Here is a 22,229-nt window from a genome sequence, read left to right on the forward strand (position 1 = left end):
GGGCCAGAAGAGCAGAGGACCAGGAGAGCCTAGAGGGCCAGGAAAGCAAAGAGGCCCAGGAGAGCTGGATCTGTAGGATCTTCGAAAGAGCAGTGGAGATGTTAAAGAGTGAGCTAGATGGCTTAGTATTCTCATTATCTGTTGTGTTGATGAAAATCCCCTGCGCGGGCCACTGATTTGTGAGCTTTTCAATTTTTTATAAATAAAAGTGGGCCAACAAGCCCTAAAACAGACTTCCTGAATCACGTGGGCCCACTGTAACACATCTACCACTGAGCTATACAACCCCCAATATCACACCTATTATCACCTACTATTACAGGTTTGTATGTTGAGGTGGATCACACAGATAGTTCAGGATGAATAAAAAATGTCTTTATGTGAGATAAGAATTCTGGAAAATTATACCGGCTGATACACGCAGGATTATTCACTATCTTCTCTGTCTGTAGAGATTCCGGCTGCCAGGAGTACAGAGTACCGGGCAACACTGACCCTGGGGGTCCTCCTAACTTTGGCCTTCATTGCTTTGGTCATCCTCACCAGTTTCTTCTTCATTTATTGTGAGTATCTCTATACTATTTATCAATTTTCGTTCACTTTGTTATTGTATCTACAAAAGAAAAAAACAGAGAGGGAACAATTATTATCAGATGATTGCATTAAACATACGGTTTTGTTCCACAGCAGACAGGCAAGGATGTATTTACCATCATGGTTCTTGGGGGTCATCACCTTGGGTGGAAAGGCTGGAAAGGGCAGCACCAAGGGAAAGTAATAGAAGAGGAACCAGGGGACACAAATGAGTAGGGATGTTCTTTGGGTTTGCCATGCATTTGTCCCAATCCCAACCTGTTTGGAAAACGATTGAGCAATGTGGCAAAAGCTTTGTCATTCATTTATTGGTGGCATTGCTGTCCCCCACTAAATGACACCTAGAAACCTCACTGGATCATTTACCACTGAAAACAAGCCAAAGGGGTTCCCGGATGACCAAATATGGTCTTGACTATATTTGGTCAATGACCGGTTGGTTTGCATTCAGAAACTGACCTGGAAGCTTATATCTGATGGGATTAGTGACAGGGCAGCATCATTGTGATTTGGGGTTATGATGTTATCAGGTCCTTGAGCATCAGTCATTGGTCATTAGTCTAAATATTATTTTCTATTCTATCATAGTCTCATCTATTATTGTCTATTCTAATATCTTGTAGTCTATTTTATTATTCTATTATTTTATCTTCCATTCTATTCTTTTTTAATTCTAATCTATTCTATTCAGTTTTATTTTATTCTATTCTGTGCTATTTAGCGTTCTGAAGGAATCTTATTTCACTTTTATACAGAGAATGAGCTGTCATGTGTAGGGCATGGGCATGTCTCAGTCCCAAATAATACATACACAACAAGACCATTGCCCATGGGACAGCCATGGGACAGCTAAACATGTAAAATATACAAGAAATGTTATTACAAAAACCAAGTATAGCAAACATTTAAAACCAAATTCTCATACACACTGTAGTTTCCAAATATAAATGCACATGCATAGCCATCATTGAGTAAGTAACATATTGTGTTGAACTTCCGATGCAATAAATACTCTGTACTAGTTCTCTCTACGCATTTCGTGAGATATTGACTCGCTTCCTCAGGAGAGGTACAGATAAATATCTAAAAATAATAGATATGTTATTGTAAAAAATAAGAGCGGGGGGGGGGTTGAGAACAGGGAACTAACACTGATGCAAAAAAAAAAACAAATAAAAAAAGAAAAACGACTTACGCATTGGCTTGATTAAGTTGGTAAACCTCCACACATGTACAATTGTTAAACAAGTTGTATGAGATAAGCAATGCTTATGGGTGTGGATCAGTGTGTTGGCTGGGCTGAGTCGCCCACTGGTTCACGTGGTTCAACACGGGCATTGTGAAGGGAAGGGAATCCTCTGGGCACTCCTTACCTCTGGGCTCTTATGGCCCTCTGTCTTTCCATATACTACAGTGCAGGCCACTGTGATGACAACGAAGGGCACTATGGAGAGTGCTCAGGCAGTGGGAACTAAAACAGCCATAATTTTCACCAGTGGCAGCCCGTCCATTAGGGGTGCATGGGTGCCGCCCCCTATCCATGCATCCGCCCCTAATCTACATGCAGGGCGTTGGATGCATGGATTCCAATGGGGGTGGGAGGCTCTAATAGGCTTCAAAAAAGGGTGGCACTGCGCCCAAAGCCCACACAGTTTTGTGACAATAGCGAATGAATATTCTCTATTGTAACACTGATTCTCCTCTCAGCCGAACAAGAAGCAGGTCATCCCCATAGGCCGAAAGGAGAAGCAATCTTATTGGCCAAGAGGGAGGAGGAAGAGGGAGGAGACGCACGGCCTGAGGAGAAGCAGGGGAAGACCGACCAAGCCCACCAGCCTCCACTGTGACTCCAGGGATGGCTCACCCTAAGGCAAGGAGGCCGTCCGTCTCCTGTACGGGTGGTGTTCCATGCATTCATGTCTGTTTCCTGGAGTGGCCTTGTCTCCTGCCAAAGGGGGGGGGGGGGGTTTAAGATGATTTGCCGCCATCCCCAAAATTATTGAGCACCAGCCGCAACAGATTACCAACATGGAAGAAACCAATCTAAGAAAGCAGTATATCAACCACCCAGCATCATTACAATAAAACCAATGTGCAAAAGAAACAAAGGGGAGGGTGTCTAGGAGCATTAGGTGATATTGGAATAAACATTTATAGTGCATACATGTGCCCAAGGAGTAAGCATAATGTGAATAAGTGCTACTGTAGCTTAGCTTACAATATATGGAGTGATAAATTAAAGTGATAGAGGTGAATAAAAGGAATGAGTTATCTTTAAAACCGAAAGTGAAGGAATAAACAGACCACCTATAAGTCAAAAAGTGAAAAAAGACAGAACATCAGACCTTCAGGGCCAGCAAGACCCATAAAAGTAAATAAATAAAAAAAAACACAAAAAGTCGAAAAGCCCATTAAATGCTATTCCAGAAAAAAGTATAACAACATGCTACACGATATTCTACAAAAATGTGCATCCTAAGTGAAGAAAAGACAAAAGATATGGACATAGGTAGTTACCCTGAAAGCATTCAGACCAATAGAGATCCAGAACAACACCACCAGGTCCAACCTCACAGGGAAGGTGGCTGGCTGTGGGGTGCGCCTGGTTAAATAGTCCAAGTAAGGGTCAGTCCCCACCTCTGCAAAGTCACATTGATGGGAAACTGCCAAGGGGCTCATGCTGAAACAATGGCGTTGGACAAACTACCACCATAATGGCATGGCTGAAGGAACAAAAAGCAAATGGGGCGACGCACACGAGATAAGTCATCATGCTATGCACCCCCGCAGGGGAAAAAGCGCATTGCGCACGCGTGAAGAAATCCATGCATGCGCAAACGCAATCGCACTATCGTTAAAGCACGTACGCTGGATACCCAGTGTAAGTCCCAAAAATGTGAAGTCAGGTGAAGTCAGGATGTGACGTCAAGCCCTCCTGCCCACCGATGCAGAAGCAAGGAGGGAGGCGTGAAGCCACACAATCACCTGGGGACACAATACCTGGGGAGGAAGTGGATGACAAAACCAATCCCAACAGTATTGCGTGGAATAGAGGGCTTGCAACTACTCGGGAATGAACACACTAACATCAGTGGTGGGAAGGAAAAAGAAACACACAAACCCCAACATCGTCTCTGTATGTCCAGATGTCACATCTTCTAGTCATATTACACTGGCAATGGATGTAACAGACAGTATAACAAATAACAATCAGAAAAATTACATTATACAGGTAAATAGGGCTTAAATGAAGTAGCCTAATTCAAACCCAGGGAAACAGTTGCCCCGAGCGAATGTATCCATCTCATTTCTCTCTACAGGAAACATCAATCCCAATCTCCCCCTTGAGGATCCAGTTCTTCACTTTTACACCTTACTGTATTTATTGCAATTAGTTTCCATTTCAAATTCTGATTAATTTTCAAATTCAAATTTGGATAATGTGTTTTGTTATTGTCAGAAAGCATGACTCAGACTGAGACCGAAGAACAATTAAATCACACTTGTTTATTAAAAATAAAAGGTACTTAGAAAAAGCGTAGTCAAAGCATAGCCAGAGTCCAGTAACCAGATCGGGTAATCAGCCAGGCCTGAAGTCAGGGATCCAAGGAGAGCAACTGCAAGCAGGATAAGGAGCCAGGAGGGATGTCAGCAAGCCAGTCTTGAAACAAACAGCAGGAGATGGTTCCTTGTGATCTGACCAACGCGAAGGCAGAGGAGACGTGAGCTGGAAGGCTTTAAATAGGCAGGTCAGACATGCATCATTGAGAACAGCTGATAATTGTGGAGAGAGAAGAGAGCTGGCAATTAGCTGACAGCTGAGTGGCCAGCCCAGAGAAGGAAGGGCTAAACCAGCCCTGACAGATATTAATGTATTATGGATTCCTTGAATTGTGTTACTATATTGTAAGTAAAATAGATTGTTGAGAATTGAATGTTGTGTTAATTATACTGCTGACTTCCTCCTAAATAGCATTGTAGAAAACCTGCATCAATTGCATTGGGGAATGCCCACTTGGACTTTTTGAGTGGCAGAATAAAGAATATATGTAAGATCAAAGTTAAGTAAAAGGCACAATAGTGCCAACTTTATTAATATATAAAGGTAGAAAAAGTGTATATATCATGCAAACATGCTCATCTAAAATAAGTTGTAACAATACATCAATGAATTAGCATATAATACATCATAGAATAACCCAAACTTGTTGTTCTAAAATGCCACCCAAACCAGATGAGGTCAGCAGATTATATGTTCCACCATGTACCCGACATGTTTCGGAAATGATTGCATTGTTGTACATTTTCCTTCCTCAGGGGTGGTTTATTATAAAGCAAAATTGGGTTGTTATTTTCTTATCTGTAACATAAATATAAAGGTTTAATAGTGATGGCATTTTAATATATGAAACAACATCAAGCAATCTGTTGTAAAACATTTACAGAACCAAAAGTACTTACATATTAGATTAAATTTCAATAATTTCTGAAACATGTCAGGTATAGGGATGAGCCGAACACCCCCCGTTCGGTTCACACCAGAATCTGCGAACGGACCGAAAGTTCGCACGAACATTAGAACCCTATTAATTACAATGGACGCGAACGTTTGAAATCTAAAGTGCTAATTATAGCGGCCAATATGCATGTTATTGTCCTAAAAAGGGTTTGGGGACCCGGGACCTGCCCAGGGGACATGTATCAATGCAAAAAGAGGTTTTAAAAACTGACGTTTTTTCTGGAGCAGTCATTTTAATGATGCATAAAGTGAGAAAAAATGTGAAATATTACTTTAAATATCGTACCTGGGGGGTGTCTATGGTATGCCTGTGAAGTGGCATGTGTTTCCCATGTTTAGAACAGTCCCTGCACAAAATGACATTTGTGAAGGAAAAAAATGCGAACGGCTCACAAAGTTCTGTTTTCGACGGACGAACGGTCGATGTTCGATTCGAACATGGGTTCGAATCGAACACCGGGCTCATCCCTAGTCAGGTACATGGTCAAACATCTAATCTGCTGACCTCATCTGGCTTGGGTGGCATTTTAGAACTACAAGTTTGGGTTATTCTATGATGTCTTATATGCTAATTCATTGATGTATTGTTACAACTTATTTTAGTTGAGCATGTTTGTATGATATATACACCTTTTCTACCTTTATATATTAATAAAGTTGGCACTATTTTGCCTTTTTTCCTTTATGTCGACCTTATATATATTCTTTATTCTGCCACTCAAAAAGTCCAAGGAGGCGTCCCCCAATGCAATTGATGCAGGTTTTCTACAGTGTTACTATATTGTGATTTGGAAATGTGGATTCGTCCGAATCTCCAAATGAAAGTTTCATCTGAAATGTTATTCGTAATGAAATGAAACGCTCATGTCTACGACTTACAATACCCACAGTGGACATCAAAAATACCCAGACAACTTTCATGCAATCTCCTCAATATACCTTAAAGTTTTTAAAAGAACATTTGCAGATGTGGGTACTAAACATCGAGAAAACTCACTGATACGATTTTCCTTTTCCTTTTCAGACAAAAGTATAAAAGAAGAAATGTCACATCTGAAAAATAGCAGTGAGTATAACATTCAGAGTTTCTTCTGTAATTCGTTCTTCTGATGAAGTTTAGTAAGGCCTCGCGCACACTGGACATTTTTCTGCTGCTCCCAGGGGGCGTTTGGTATTTTTTACAGCCTCTAAATACCCCTCAATGATAGCCTATGTGTTAATGCACACACAGGAGTTTACAAAAGTTTAGAGGTAGGGGCTTTTAAAGGCAGAAAAAAAACCCCCACTGCTGCCAGCATGTCCACGAGTAGCGGAGTTATGAAGGAAAAAATGCTTGATGTAAATGCATGCCAAAAAGTTTAAACATGCCTAAGCACTAGGCATTTAGAGCTTGACCATTAATTTATTTTAATGGGCAGAAAAAATTATTTTCCGGCTATTGAAATTAATCAATGGCCAAAGCTTGAGGTGCCTAAATGTGCCTACACTTGTCATGCGAGTTTACAAAACTCTTCTGCCGCCAAGAGGAGTCTAGGAGACTTACCAAAATGTCTAATGCAGTCCAGTGCATAAGGCCTAAAAGTAAAAAAGATTAAATTCTGTGTGGGAGGAGGTAGTGGAAGGAGATCCTCCATACATAATTCTGTGGAGGAGGAGGTAGTGGAAGGAGATCCTGCATACATAATTCTGTGGAGGAGGAGGTAGTGGTAGGAGATCCTGCATACATAATTCTGTGGAGGAGGAGGTAGTGGAAGGAGATCCTCCATACATAATTCTGTGGAGGAGGAGGTAGTGGAAGGAGATCCTGCATATATAATTCTGTGGAGGAGGAGGTAGTGGAAGGAGATCCTCCATACATAATTCTGTGGAGGAGGAGGTAGTGGAAGGAGATCCTGCATACATAATTCTGTGGAGGAGGAGGTAGTGGAAGGAGATCCTGCATACATAATTGTGTGGAGGAGGAGGTAGTGGAAGGAGATCCTCCATACATAATTCTGTGGAGGAGGAGGTGGTGGAAGGAGATCCCTCATACATAATTCTGTAGAGGAGGAGGTAGTGGAAGGAGATCCTGCATACATAATTCTGTGGAGGAGGAGGTAGTAGAAGGAGAACATTCAAATATATAATTCTGTGGAGGAGGAGGTAGTGGAAGGATACCCTGCATACATAATTCTGTGGAGGAGGAGGAAGTGGAAGGAGATCCTCCATATATAATTCTGTGGAGGAGGAGGTAGTGGAAGGATACCCTGCATACATAATTCTGTGGAGGAGGAGGTAGTAGAAGGAGATCCTCCATATATAATTCTGTGGAGGAGGAGGTAGTGGAAGGATACCCTGCATACATAATTCTGTGGGGGAGGAGGTAGTGGAAGGAGATCCTGCATACATAATTCTGTGGAGGAGGAAGTAGAAGGAGATCCTGCATACATAATTCTGTGGAGGAGGAAGTAGAAGGAGATCCTGCATACATAATTCTGTGGAGGAGGAGGAAGTAGAAGGAGAATGCATATGTTTTTTTATTTTTTGCAGAGCTCTGAAATTTTCCTGTGAACTGTGAAATTGCAGCACACAAATAAATACATAGATGGTGGAGAAATGTCCAAGCCTGCAAAAAAAGAGGGACCTCTAACTTTTAACTCCACAGGGTGCAAGACACACAAAAGTCTGCCTAGGCCAAAGCCAGTCTACCAGGTACTTGGTGAGGGGCTCTCCTGTAGAGAGATGCCTCACTGTTGGGAAGTGGTTAAAGGATAGAGAACTTCTCCCACATCAATGTAGGTTCCCATACCCTGCACCCTCCATCGCTGTGCATAGAAAACAAACAAAAAAATAACACACATGCAGTGCTAATACCTTTGATAATTTTGTGCAACATGCAGATACACAAGGCAGGCCTTTTAGCCAGTATTAAGATTCTCTCTCTCTCCTCCTCCTCCCTTTTCTTGTTTTTCTAAGCTCTCTTTATCTATTTTCTTGTAAACAAAATGTATTCTGTACAGAGCTCAATAGCTCAAGCTTAAATATACTGTACATACACAACTGAAATTGTTAGGGAAGTGACTCACCCTTCTAATGTCACTTTCTGAATCAATTTGAAGTTTTAATGTGGGTCGTGTTCTGAACAACTGTTGTTCTGAGCAGTCACATGTTTTCTGCGTAGCCTGGTCACCCTTCCTGTGGAGTAGGGATGAGCTTCGTGTTCGAGTCGAACATTATGGGCCGTTCGCGCCAAATTCGTGTGGCGCTCACGACCCACAATGCACTGCATCATCGCAGTGCATTGCTGGCTCATGATTGGCCAAGCATGCTGGCCAAGCATGCACTGTGACCCCGCATGCTTGGCCAATCACAGCGCTAGGAGCGAGGAGAGCCATGATTGGCCACAGGCAGGATGCCTGTGGCCAATCATAGCTCAGGCTGTGTAGTACATGCCCCACACTATATAAAGCCGCCAGCGCGGTGGATTTGTGTAGTGTGTTGGCGTCTGAAGCAGTTAGTGGGTGTTCTGTGTACCTTCAACACAGTATACACCGATCGTTATCGGCCGATTTTCGATCTTGCTCTTCTGTAGTGGTTGTTATCTGCGTGCCCTGACCGCAGTATACGGTTTTCCTGTGCCCACCCAGAGTAACTGTGAGGACTTATAGTGTTGTGGCACCAGCACCACAACCACCAAAGGTAAATTTTTCTTCCACTGTTCAACAATGGCATGTAATTACAATTCTTGATATAATCGTTCACAGCAAGGCGCTCTAGCGCCCACCAAGAGTCAATTTGAGGGCTTACAATGTTGTGGCAAAACCAAAACCTTGTTCCGCCATTTCTGCAGATCATATAGGGCAGGCCCCTACTTTCAAACATCCAACTTACAAACATCTCCTACTTGCAAACGGAAGGAGACAACAGCAAGTGAGATGAAAAAAGATGGACGACAAAACAAATTATACAGGGGTGATAACCCTTCCCTATGTTTTCCAAAAAGCTTAAAAATAGATTTTTTGACTGGAGCTACACTTTAAAAATGTACCAGTTGAAAATAACAAACAGATTCAACTTAACACAACAAACCTACAGAGACCCTGTCTTGTTTGCACCGCCTGTATACTGCTGTTCTGAGTATATAGGGCCTGGGGGCCACATGTATTTCCTTTTTTTTAATATGGGTACGGGGTTTCCTTTAATATGCGTACAAGACCCAAAGGGGCTGATAATGGGCAGGGATGGCTACCCATGCCATGTTTCTCAATGATTTTCAACCATATTGCAGGAACCAGATATAACATTAAAACCGCAAGCAGTTTTAAATGGTGTTATTTCAATTTAATGTCATTTTGTGCAGGGACTGTTCTAAACACGGGAAACACGTGGCACTTCACAGGCATACTACAGACACCCCCAGGCACCATATTTAAAGGAATATTTAACTTTTTTTTTTTTCACTTTAATCGTCATTAAAATCAGTGCTCCCGCCAAAACGGCCATTTTTAAAAACATTTTAGGCATTGACCCATGTCCCCTGGGGCAGGAGCCAGGTCCCCAAACCCTTTTTAGGACAATATCTTGCATATTAGCCATTAAAATTAGCACTTTTAATTTTGAACGTTCGAGTCCCATAGACTTCAATGGGGTTCTAAAGTTCGTACAAATTTGGGGTCCGTTCGAAAGTTCTGGTGCGAACCGAACCGGGGGGTGTTCGGCTCATCCCTACTGTGGAGTTTTCTCTGTTTCTGATTTATATTTACTTTTTTTTTTTTATTATATTTTTTTTTTAGATTCTGGATTGACAAAGGATGTGTCTGATCTGCAAAAATCAGGTAATTATAGGAAATCTATTAAATTGTATGAAAAGCTAAAATCTTTTTTTTTTTGGATACAAGAATACAAATCAGAAGGAGATCCTGCATACATAATTTTGTGAAGGAGGAGGTAGTGGAAGGAGATCCTGCATACGTAATTCTGTGGAGGAGGAGGTAGTGGAAGGAGATCCTGCATACATAACTCTGTGGAGGAGGAGGTAGTGGAAGGAGATCCTCCATAAATAATTCTGTGGAGGAGGAGGTAGTGGAAGGAGATCCTGCATACATAATTCTGTGGAGGAGGAGGTAGTGGAAGGAGATCCTGCATACATAATTCTGTGGAGCAGGAGGTAGTGGAAGGAGATCCTGCATACATAATTCTGTGGGGGAGGAGGTAGTGGAAGGAGATCCTGCAAACATAACTCTGTGGAGGAGGAGGTAGTGGAAGGAGATCCTGCATACATAATTCTGTGGAGGAGGAGGTAGAGGAAGGAGATCCTGCATACGCAATTCTGTGGAGGAGGAGGTAGAGGAAGGAGATCCTGCATGTGTAATTCTGTGGAGGAGGAGGTAGAGGAAGGAGATCCTGCATACGTAATTCTGTGGAGGAGGAGGTAGTGGAAGGAGATCCTGCATACATAATTCTGTGGAGGAGGAGGTAGTGGAAGGAGATCCTGCATACATAATTCTGCGGAGGAGGAGGAGGTGGTGGAAGGAGATCCTGCATACATAATTCTGTGGAGGAGGAGGTAGAGGAAGGAGATCCTGCATACATACTTCTGTGGAGGAGGAGGCAGAGGAAGGAGATCCTGCATACGTAATTCTGTGGAGGAGGAGGTAGTGTAAGGAGATCCTGCATACATAATTCTGTGGAGGAGGAGGTAGTGGAAGGAGATCCTGCATACATAATTCTGTGGAGGAGGAGGTAGTGGAAGGAGATTCTCCATACATAATTCTGCGGAGGAGGAGGAGGTGGTGGAAGGAGATCCTGCAGACATAATTCTGTGGAGGAGGTAGAGGAAGGAGATCCTGCATACATAATTCTGTGGAGGAGGAGGCAGAGGAAGGAGATCCTGCATACGTAATTCTGTGGAGGAGGAGGTAGTGGAAGGAGATCCTGCATACATAATTCTGTGGAGGAGGAGGTAGTGGAAGAAGATCCTGCATACATAATTCTGTGGAGGAGGAGGTAGAGGAAGGAGATCCTGCATACGCAATTCTGTGGAGGAGGAGGTAGAGGAAGGAGATCCTGCATGTGTAATTCTGTGGAGGAGGAGGTAGAGGAAGGAGATCCTGCATACGTAATTCTGTGGAGGAGGAGGTAGTGGAAGGAGATCCTGCATACATAATTCTGTGGAGGAGGAGGTAGTGGAAGGAGATCCTGCATACATAATTCTGCGGAGGAGGAGGAGGTGGTGGAAGGAGATCCTGCATACATAATTCTGTGGAGGAGGAGGTAGAGGAAGGAGATCCTGCATACATACTTCTGTGGAGGAGGAGGCAGAGGAAGGAGATCCTGCATACGTAATTCTGTGGAGGAGGAGGTAGAGGAAGGAGATCCTGCATGCGTAATTCTGTGGAGGAGGAGGTAGAGGAAGGAGATCCTGCATACGTAATTCTGTGGAGGAGGAGGTAGTGTATTGAGATCCTGCATACATAATTCTGTGGAGGAGGAGGTAGTGGAAGGCGATCCTGCATACATAATTCTGTGGAGGAGGAGGTAGTGGAAGGAGATTCTCCATACATAATTCTGCGGAGGAGGAGGAGGTGGTGGAAGGAGATCCTGCATACATAATTCTGTGGAGGAGGTAGAGGAAGGAGATCCTGCATACATAATTCTGTGGAGGAGGAGGCAGAGGAAGGAGATCCTGCATACGTAATTCTGTGGAGGAGGAGGTAGTGGAAGGAGATCCTGCATACATAATTCTGTGGAGGAGGAGGTAGTGGAAGAAGATCCTGCATACATAATTCTGTGGAGGAGGAGGTAGTGGAAGGAGATCCTGCATACATATATCTGTGGAGGAGGAGGTAGTGGAAGGAGATCCTGCATACATATATCTGTGGAGGAGGAGGTAGTGGAAGGAGATCCTGCATACATAATTCTGTGGAGGAGGAGGTAGTGGAAGGAGATCCTGCATACATAATTCTGTGGAGGAGGAGGTAGTGGAAGGAGATCCTGCATACATAATTCTGTGGAGGAGGAGGTAGTGGAAGAAGATCCTGCATACATAATTCTGTAGAGGAGGAGGTAGTGGAAGAAGATCCTGCATACATAATTCTGTGGAGGAGGAGGTAGTGGAAGGAGATCCTGCATACATATATCTGTGGAGGAGGAGGTAGTGGAAGGAGATCCTGTATATATAATTCTTTTTTTTTTTTTTTAAAACATTTTATTGGGAGAAACAAGGGAAATAACAGAAGCACATAGGAAAGTAAAGGACATTCCATCATATCCTACGGAAACACATATCCAATGGCTGTAAAACAGCAAATATCATGAACAGTTATCAGAGTTAACATATGAACACTTACATGCACAATCGAGAAAATAGATCTAAACCACAATTACCTGGGAGGTGTGACGTAGCCAGATCATGGGTGGTACTCGAATAAGGGTGGATCTAATCTCTCTTCGTAGTTGGAGTACCTTCCCCAGGCGATTTTCAAAGAGGCCCAGTATTATGGTGACACGTAAAGAGTAAATAATGACATCAGGGTACAAAATACACTTCTTATACTACTCCTGATAAACTATCACATTGGGATTCTTCAGACGTACTTGATACAGTATTGTATCTGGTTTCCGTATTTTACACGTTGAGATGCACGTCTTCAAATTCTCAGGAATGACTAAGCGTGGGAGGGGTGAGGGGAGGGGGTAAACAAAGGGTCAGAGGCAGAGGAGGGGAAAAAGGAGAGAGAGAAAGGAAGAAAAAAAAAAAGAAGGAAAACATGCATGCACACGGGGGGCACATATAAGAGTAGGATGTTAATCCCTTAAAACACGGGGGAGAATGTCGCTCTCTGCTAAATCATCGATTCTGCCACTTCCCCCATCTCAGAGGCTGCCTTAACATGTTCGTGAGGTATTCCGTGGAATAGAACCTAATTATATTCTTGTTGATGCCATAACTCCAGTGTCCTGTATATATAATTCTGTAGAGGAGGAGGTAGTGGAAGGAGATCCTGCAGACATAATTCTGTGGAGGAGGAGGTAGTGGAAGGAGATCCTGCATACATAATTCTGTGGAGGAGGAGGTAGTGGAAGGAGATCCTGCATACATAATTCTGTGGAGGAGGAGGTAGTGGAAGGAGATCCTGTATATATAATTCTGTAGAGGAGGAGGTAGTGGAAGGAGATCCTGCATACATAATTCTGTGGAGGAGGAGGTAGTGGAAGGAGATCCTGCATACATAATTATGTGGAGGAGGAGGTAGTGGAAGGAGATCCTCCATACATAATTCTGTGGAGGAGGAGGTAGTGGATAGAGATCCTGCATACATATATCTGTGGAGGAGGAGGTAGTGGAAGGAGATCCTGCATACATAATTCTGTGGAGGAGGAGGTAGTAGAAGGAGATCCTCCATACATAATTCTGTGGAGGAGGAGGTAGTGGAAGGAGATCCTGCATACATAATTCTGTGGAGGAGGAGGTAGTGGAAGGAGATCCTCCATACATAATTCTGTGGAGGAGGAGGTAGTGGAAGGAGATCCTGCATACATAATTCTGTGGAGGAGGAGGTAGTGGAAGGAGATCCTGCATACATAATTCTGTGGAGGCGGAGGTAGTGGAAGGAGATCCTACATACATAATTCTGTGGAGGAGGAGGTAGTGGAAGGAGATCCTCCATACATAATTCTGTGGAGGAGGAGGTAGTGGAAGGAGACCCTGCATACATAATTCTGTAGAGGAGGAGGTAGTGGAAGGAGATCCTGCATACATAATTCTGTGGAGGAGGAGGTAGTGGAAGGAGATCCTGCATACATAATTCTGTGGAGGAGAAGGTAGTGGAAGGAGATCCTCCATACATAATTCTGTGGAGGAGGAGGTAGTGGAGATCCTGCATATGTTTTTTGTTTTACAGAGCTCTGCAATTTTCCTGTGAACCGTGAAAATGCAGCACACAAATAAATACATAGACGGTGGAGAAATGCCCAAGCATGCTTAAAAAGAGGGACCTCTAACTCTTAACTTTCCATGGTGCAAGGCACACAAATGTCTACCTAGGCCAAAGCCAGTCAACCGGGGACTTGGTGAGGGGCTCTCTTGTAGAGAAACCTCTCACTGTTGGGAAGTGGTTAAAGGCCAGAGAACCTCTTCCACCATCAATGCAGGTCCCAATACCCTGCACCCTCCAGAAAAAAAAAACACACATGCATTGCTGATACAATTGATAAATTAGTGGCAAGTGCAGATACACAAGGCAGGCCTTGTAAACGGTATTATGATTATCTCTCTCTTTCTGCTCATTTTTCCTTTTTTTCTAAGCTCTCTTCATCTATTTTCTTGGAAACAAAATGTATTCTGTACAGAGCTCAATGGCTCAAGCTTAAATATACTGTACATACACAACTGAAATCGTTAGAAGTGACTCACCCTTCTAATGTCACTTTCTGAATCAATTGTAAAGCTTTAATGTTGGTCGTGTTCTGAACAACTGTTGTTCTGAGCAGTCATGTGTTTTCTGCGTAGTCTGATCACCCTTCCTGTCTGTTGAGAGTCTTGTTGTCCAATGTTTCTGATTCATATTTACTTATTTTTTTATTATATATATTTTTTTTAGATTCTGGATTGACACAGGATGTATCTGATCTGCAGAAGTCAGGTAATTATAGGAAATCTATTAAAGTGTATGAAATGCTAAAAGCATTTTTTTTTTGGGATAGAAAGCATTAAAAGGATTAGAATCTCGCTGAGTTTATTTATTTGTGGTCTGTGTCCCCACTTGAGGAGTTCCACCCTGTATATCTGTCCTGGTGACCATTGTTAATTAGACAGGAAGTGATGAGAAATGTTGTTACAATGTTCAGCCTCTTCAGCTTTGTGTTTTCTCTTTCCAGTTACCAACATAACAGATGATCTGAACAAGATAAAATTGATTATAAATAAAGGTAAGCATTCGGCGTTCCTTATTGGGCAGCAGAGTGGCTAAGTGGTTCCACCTAGCAGAATTACAGTCAATGGTTTGAATCCCAACCATGGCACTACCTGCCTGGGTTTCCTCTGGGTACTTCTAATGCCGCGTGCACACGATCAAACAAGCGGGTGAAAAAGTCCGGCAAACTCAAGTCCGCCAAACAATCCCCCTGTGTGTAGCCTCCGGCCTACTTTTTTGACCCGAAAGTACGGCGGACTTAGAATGCCATGTTGCACTCCAATCTTCCCGTCGGACTCGCATTTCGGCGGACAATCCGGCCGTGTGTGTGCCAGACCGCCGTACTTTTGAAATGAGCGGACTTTTCCCGCCCGGAGAAAAGTCCGCTCATTTCGAGCGGGTCTCCAGGTAGGCGGGGCCCGCGAAGGATACGTCGCTGGCCGCGCCGTCTGGTATGGACTTAAAGGGGAACTCCAACGCCGAAAAAAATCGGTGTGGGGGTCCCTCCTAAGTCCACAACAGACCCTTGTCCGAGCACGCTACCCGGCCGGCCAGGAAAGGGGGGGGCGAGCGAGCACCCCCCTCCCCTCCTGAGCCATACCAGGCCGCGTGCCCTCAACATGGGGGGTGCCTTGGGGAAGGGGGGCCGCGTGGCCCCCCCACCCCAAAGCACCTTGTCCCCATGTTGATGAGGAAAAGGGCCTCTTCCCGACAACCCTGGCCGTTGGTTGTCGGGGTCTGCGGGCGGGGGGCTTATCGGAATCCGGGAGCCCCCTTTAATAAGGGGGCCCCCGGATACCGGCCCCCCACCCTATGTGAATGAGTATGGGGTACAATGTACCCCTACCCATTCACCTGTAAAATAAAGTACAAAAAAAACACAACACACGAGATAAAATAATTTATTGCACAGCTCCGGGGGTCTTCCGTCTTCGGGGATCTTCTCGCCGGACTCCTCCGCTATCTTCTTGTAGCTCTTGAGCCCGGCATTCTTCTTCGTCGCCGCGGCCTCTTCTTCCGACTTTGGGGTCTTGTCCCCCTCTTCGGTTCTTCTGCCGGGCCACCGCGCCTTCTTATAGCTATTTTACAGGCGGTGGTCCGGTCTTCTGTCGCCGCCGTCGCCGCCGCCTTCCGTTCTTCTTATTCTTCTTCTCCAGGAGATGTTGACTCGACGATCTCTCCGGCCGCAATGCCAGGGACGCGCTGCGCTGCCACTTATATAGGGACAAGGAGCGGTGTCACATGGGTTGATGTCACATGGGTTGGTCACATGGGCTGATGTCACATGGCGACAGTCCCAGCATCCTCCGGGACTGTGACATCGTAAGGGGGCGGGGTCACCATGTGACACCAACCCATGTGACATAAACCCATGTGACACCGCCCCTTGTCCCTATAATAGTGGCAGCGCAGCGCGTCCCTGGCATTGCGGCCGGAGAGATCGTTGAGTCAACATCTCCTGGAGAAGAAGAAGAAGAAGAAGAACGGAAGGCGGCGGCGACAGAAGACCGGGCCACCGCCTGTAAAAGAGCTATAAGAAGGCGCGGTGGCTCGGCAGAAGAACCGAAGAGGGGGACAAGACCCCCGAAGTCAGAAGAGGCCGCGGCAATGAAGAAGAATGCCGGGCTCCTCCGCTAGTAAAAGAGCTACAAGAAGATAGCGGAGGAGTCCGGCGAGAAGACCCCCGAAGACGGAAGACCCCCGGAGCTGTGCAATAAATTATTTTATCTTGTGTGTTGTGTTTTTTTTGGTACTTTATTTTACAGGTGAATGGGTAGGGGTACATTGTACCCCATACTCATTCACATAGGGTGGGGTGCCGGTATCCGGGGGCCCCCTCATTAAAGGAGGCTCCCGGATTCAGATAAGCCCCCCGCCCGCAGACCCCGACAACCAACGGCCAGGGTTGTCGGGAAGAGGCCCTTGTCCTCATCAACATGGGGACAAGGTGCTTTGGGGTGGGGGGGCCGCTTCCTCAAGGCACCCCCCATGTTGAGGGCACGCGGCCTGGTATGGCTCAGGAGGGGGGGGGGCGCTCGCTCACCCCCCTTTCCTGGCCGGCCGGGTAGCGTGCTCGGACAAGAGTCTGTTGTGGACTTGGGGGGGAACCCCACACCGATTTTTTTCGGCGTTGGGGTTTCCCTTTAAGTCCATACCAGGCGGCGGGGCCAGCGACGTCTCCTTCGCGGGCCCCGCCTACCTGGAGACGCGCTCGAAATGAGCGGACTTTCCTCCGCGTGTGTGGGCGAGTCCGTTCATTTCAAAAGTAGGGCGGATAGTACGGCAGACTTAGTACGCCGTATTAGTCCGCTGAAAAACTGCCGTGTGTGGGCAAGTAGCCCGTTCGGAAAGTCCGACAGACAGTCTGGCGGTAAGTCCGCCAGACTAAGTACGTCGGACATACCACTACGTGTGTACGTGGCTTTACACACTCCAAAAGAATGCTGGTAGCTTAATAGGCTTTTCTCTAAATTGGCCCTAGTATGTGTATGAATGTGACTTAGGGACCATAGATTGTGAGACTGATGAGAATGATGTGAATGTAATACACATATATATATATATAAATAAATAAATGTAAAGCACAGCCTAAATTGACAGCTCTATAGTACCTGAACTATGAAACAGAAGCCCAGAAGGTAGCTAACTCCACCCTCCTTCTTACTCCCTGGTCTAATGCAGAGCTAATGCTATGTGTGCTCCAAAACCAGGTAGCAAGGGGTCCCTCAGTGGACCTTTATTTATGTGGTTCCACCACAAATCTTTATGGGGTCCATCCATGGACCTTTATTTATGGGGTCCCACCATGGACCTTTTTTTGCTGTCCAACCAATGATTTTTATTTATGGTGTCCATCCATGGACCTTTATTTATGGGGTCCCACCGTGAACCTTTATTTATGAGGTTGAACCAAGGACTTTTATTTATGGTCTTCCTCCATGAACCTTTATTTATGGGGTCCCACTATGGACCTTTTTTATGGAGTCTCACCAAGGATCTTTATTTATAGGGTCCATCCATAGACTTTTATTTATGGTATCCCAACCTGGACCATTATTTGGGGCCCCACCATCAACCCTTATGTCAGACATCCCTTTATGGAACTTTATTTATGGGGGTTCCACCATAGACCGTTATTTAGGGTCCCACCACGAACCTTTATTTATGGGGTCCAACCATGAACCTTTATTTACAGGGTCCCATTATGAACCTTTATTCATGGGGTTTCACCATGGACCTTTGTTCATCCTGAGTAAAGTCCAGAGCATTCAGTAAACAAATACTGAAGTTGTATTTCTTCTTCTCCATCCATTGCACTCCTTTGTGTTGGTTAAGGTGGCAATGACGAAGCTGTGGGGATGGCAAAACTGATCTCAGTTGCCAAAATTGTGCTCCAGTTTGCCCATTACAATAGAACAGGTAGGTTCCTTCACCTGCTAATGCTTACTGTTACCTGTTATTTATTGTTAAATTTAACAGAAACATTTAATGTCTTCATCGCTCTAAGGGAAGGGAGGTTCTCAGACATAGAAAATCAAGTTACTTAACTGTTCACAGTTATATCAAACACATAAGAGTTTCCCCTTATGTCCGTAACATTCCTCTTTGCATCAGAGTTCCCCTTTACATAAGGATCCTCAGAGTTCCCCCTTGCACTGTAGAGGGGCATCCCATAGAGTTTGATGTAAAGGGGATGATGTGAAGGTGGGACTCTGGTGACCACAGTGACTCCCCCATAGATTCTGTGTGGCCTGGTTGGTGCTGTCACACTGACCTCACCTCTTCCATTGCTCAGATACAGGGCAGACTCAATCAGACAGACCTTGGCTTTGATCCATCACCTCTTCTCTTCACCTCTTGGTGCTCCCACTCCCCCTCTTTATATCCCCCGCCCATTTACCCAACCAGTTTATCATCTCTAGAGCCCTGTTTGGTGAGCTGCTGAAAAACAAGTAATTTGTATCCCATATTTGCAGCTTTGGACACCATATTGTTGAAGACTAGGGATGAGCCGAACACCCCCCGGTTCGGTTTGCACCAGAACTTTCGAACTGACCGAAAATTTGTGCGAATTTTAGAACCCCATTGGAGTCTATGGGACTCGAACGTTCGAAATAAAAAGTGCTAATTTTAATGGCTAATATGCAAGATATTGTCCTAAAAAGGGTTTGGGGGCCTTGCTCCTGCCCCAGGGGACATGGGTCAATGCCAAAATTGTTTTTAAAAACGGACGTTTTTTCGGGAGCACTGATTTTAATGATGATTAAAGTGAAAAAAAAAGTGAAATATTCCTTTAAATATCATGCCTGGGGGGTGTCTATAGTATGCTTGTGAAGTGGCACGTGTTTCTCGTGTTTAGAACAGTCCCTGCACAAAATGACATTTAACGGAAAAAAAAGTCATTTAAAACTGCTTGCGGTTTTAATGTAATATCTGGTTCCGTCAATATGGATGAAAATCATTGAGAAAAATGGCATGGGTAGCCCCCCCTGCCCATTACCAGCCCCTTTGTGTCTTGTACGGATATTAAGGGAAACCCTGTACCCAAATAAAAAAAAGGAAAGGCGTGGGGCCCCCAGGCCCTATATACTCAGAACAGCAGTATACAGGCGGTGTAAACAAGACAGGGACTGTGTAGGTTTGTTGTGCTCAGTAGAATCTGTTTTTAATTTTGAACTGGTACATTTTAAAAGTGTAGCTCCAGTCAAAAAATCTATTTTTAAGCTTTTTGGAAAACATGGGAAGGGTTATCACCCCTGTATAATTTTTTTGGCCCTCCGTCTTTTTTCATCTCACTTCCTGTTGTCTCCTTCCGTTTGCAAGTAGGAGACGTTTGTAAGTTGGATGTTTGAAAGTAAGGGCCTGCCCTATATGCTCTGCAGAAATGGGGCCCTAAGGTGTTGGTGTTGCCAAAACACTGTAAGCCCTCAAAGTGACTCTTGGGGGGTGCTGGAGCTCCCTGCTGTGAACGATTATATCAAGAATTGTAATTACATGCCATTATTGAGCAGTGGTAGAAAAACTGGGCCTTTGGTGGTTGTGGTGGTGGTGCTGGTGCCACAACATTATAATTCCTCACAGTTACTCTCGGTGGGCGCAGGAACGGGCCCTGCTGTGAAATTTTATATCAAGAATTGTAATTACATGCCCCTGTTAAACGGAGGCTGAAAAATTGGGCCTTAGGCACTGCTTGCTGCTTGCACAACACTGCAACCTCTCCCATATACTCTATTTGGTGTGCAGGAATGAGCCCTGCTGCAAAGCATTGCATCAAAAATTACAATTACACACCCCTGTTAAACAGAGGCTGAAAAATTGGGCTGGCGGCATCACCCAGAACCAAAAATGTTCTTCCAAAATATCAGCGGGATCATTGAGGAGGAAGAGGATAGTCAGTCAACATAACAGGACAGTCACTCAGCATCAGCATAGGCAGTCTTGAAGGGATGTGACATTTCCAAAAAAAATATTCGGTTACATCAGCTTCAGGTGCTTGGTAGCTGTTGGTGATCCAAGACTGATTCATCTTTATGAAGGTCAGTCAATCAACTGAGTCGGTGGACAGGTGCACCCTGTGATCGGTTACAAAGCCACCAGCAGCACTGAAGGTGCGTTCCGAAAGAACACTGGACGCAGGACAGGCCAGTAGCTCAATTGCATACTGTGCAAGCTCTGGCCAGTGATCCATCCTCAAGACCCAGTAAGCCAGAGGATTTTCGGTGGGAAAGGTGTCCAATTCTGACCTTTCTCCTAGATATTCCTGCACCATGTAAATCAGACGCTGGCAATGGTTGCTGGAACCGATCATACCTTGGGTCTGCGGACTAAAAAATTGTCTGAACGCATCGGTCAGACAGCCACCTTCACCTTCTGATCGAAGCCTCAGCAACACGTTGTCCAGGACCAGGAGTTTGTAACCTCCCAGTCTCTGGGAACGCATTGCACAGACCTTTCTGCAAGGCCTCCCGGAGATGTCTAATCCTCTGCTCCCTCTGCAATGGCAAGATAAGGTCGGCAACCTTACCCTTGTACCGTGGATCAAGGAGAGTGGCCAGCCAGTAATGGTCCCTCTACTTGATCCGAAGAATACGGGGATCCTTCCGCAGGCTTTGCAGGATCAGGGAGGCCATGCAGCGCAGGAGTCCTCTGGGTCACTAAGGACAACGTGATCGACAGCCACCTCCTCCCAGCCACATAGAAGTCCATGGGTTTCTTGGGACTGTAAATCATCATCATAAAAGACTGCTGCTGCTGCTGATGCTGAGTGCCAAGCTCCACCTCCATGCTGAGTGATGGATGGGACATCAGGAACACTGTCTGTATAAAGGGGGCCTTGAGAGGCAAGGAAGTCCTCCTCTTCCTGCCTCTGTTCTGCCTCAAGTGCCCTGTCCATTATTCCATGCAGCGTATGCTCCAACAGGTGGACATGTGTTCGACTCGAACACCAAGCTCATCCCTATTAAAGACTAACCCAGACCTGAGTATATGGGCAGACTTCAACAAAATGGCGCCGGTAATAGAGAAATTGACTTGGTGGGGGGGGGTCGAGCGAGAGAGATCTGAGGGGGGAGATGTCCTGTCCAGGCTGCTGGGTGGAGTGTGGCTCTGTGGACATTTTGGAAGATTTTCATCTCATCAGCTGTTCTGTGCAGAGTATGGCTGTGTGCTGGCCTACCACCCTACTTTCTACAGATGTCACTGCATGCCCGTCTTGGCCCTCGAACACTATTTGGTCCTGTGGCCCTCCATGGTGGTGGAATGCCAGGCCCTGGTCACAAATGGACCTTTGCAACCCCGGTAGTTCTGCCACTGGAATCCAAAGATATTATTAAACTGTAAATTAACTCCCTCTCCTAATGTACATCTGGGACCTTTCATTCCATGGCATCATTGATAGGAAGCGGCCACATTACACATTGACTATGCCCATTCAAAGTTTCATCAAGTCTCAATTGATGTAGCATGAAGTAACTCATGACTGAACATCATCATACTGTAAGATAACATTCAGATAAAATTATTGAGGAAGAAATTACACAACTGAAGGCTAATAGTAAGTATTTAATGTTCCCTGATTGTTTTCAATTTGGTTTTGCAATTCGTTCTCATGAATACACAGAAGTGGTCTAATGGAAATGCATTCATAATTCTGTGGAAGAGGAGGTAGTGGAAGGAGATCCTGCATACATAATTCTGTGGAGGAGGAGGTAGTAGAAGGAGAT

At 45.0% G+C, this 22,229-nt stretch overlaps 1 protein-coding gene across 4 annotated transcripts in view; it reads left to right on the forward strand.

The window, feature by feature from the left end:
* LOC143961947 (CD209 antigen-like protein C) overlaps positions 1-22,229 on the forward strand; it is a 321,050-nt gene that overhangs the window by 50,241 nt on the left and 248,580 nt on the right. For 2 of the 4 annotated variants that reach the window (XM_077471285.1, XM_077471286.1), the window contains exons 3-5: positions 453-563; positions 6,138-6,179; positions 9,886-9,927. The exons of 1 other annotated variant lie outside the window; for it this stretch is intronic. In XM_077471285.1, the coding sequence (XP_077327411.1) occupies positions 453-563; positions 6,138-6,179; positions 9,886-9,927 (195 nt within the window). The remainder of the gene's footprint in view (positions 1-452; positions 564-6,137; positions 6,180-9,885; positions 9,928-22,229) is intronic. One more of the 4 variants, XM_077471289.1, reaches the window with a different exon arrangement.

The sequence above is a fragment of the Lithobates pipiens genome, unplaced genomic scaffold (genome assembly GCF_037356315.1).
Source record: "Lithobates pipiens isolate NorthernLeopardFrog02 unplaced genomic scaffold, aLitPip1_a1.2 Scaffold_8, whole genome shotgun sequence".
Lineage (NCBI taxonomy): Eukaryota > Metazoa > Chordata > Amphibia > Anura > Ranidae > Lithobates > Lithobates pipiens.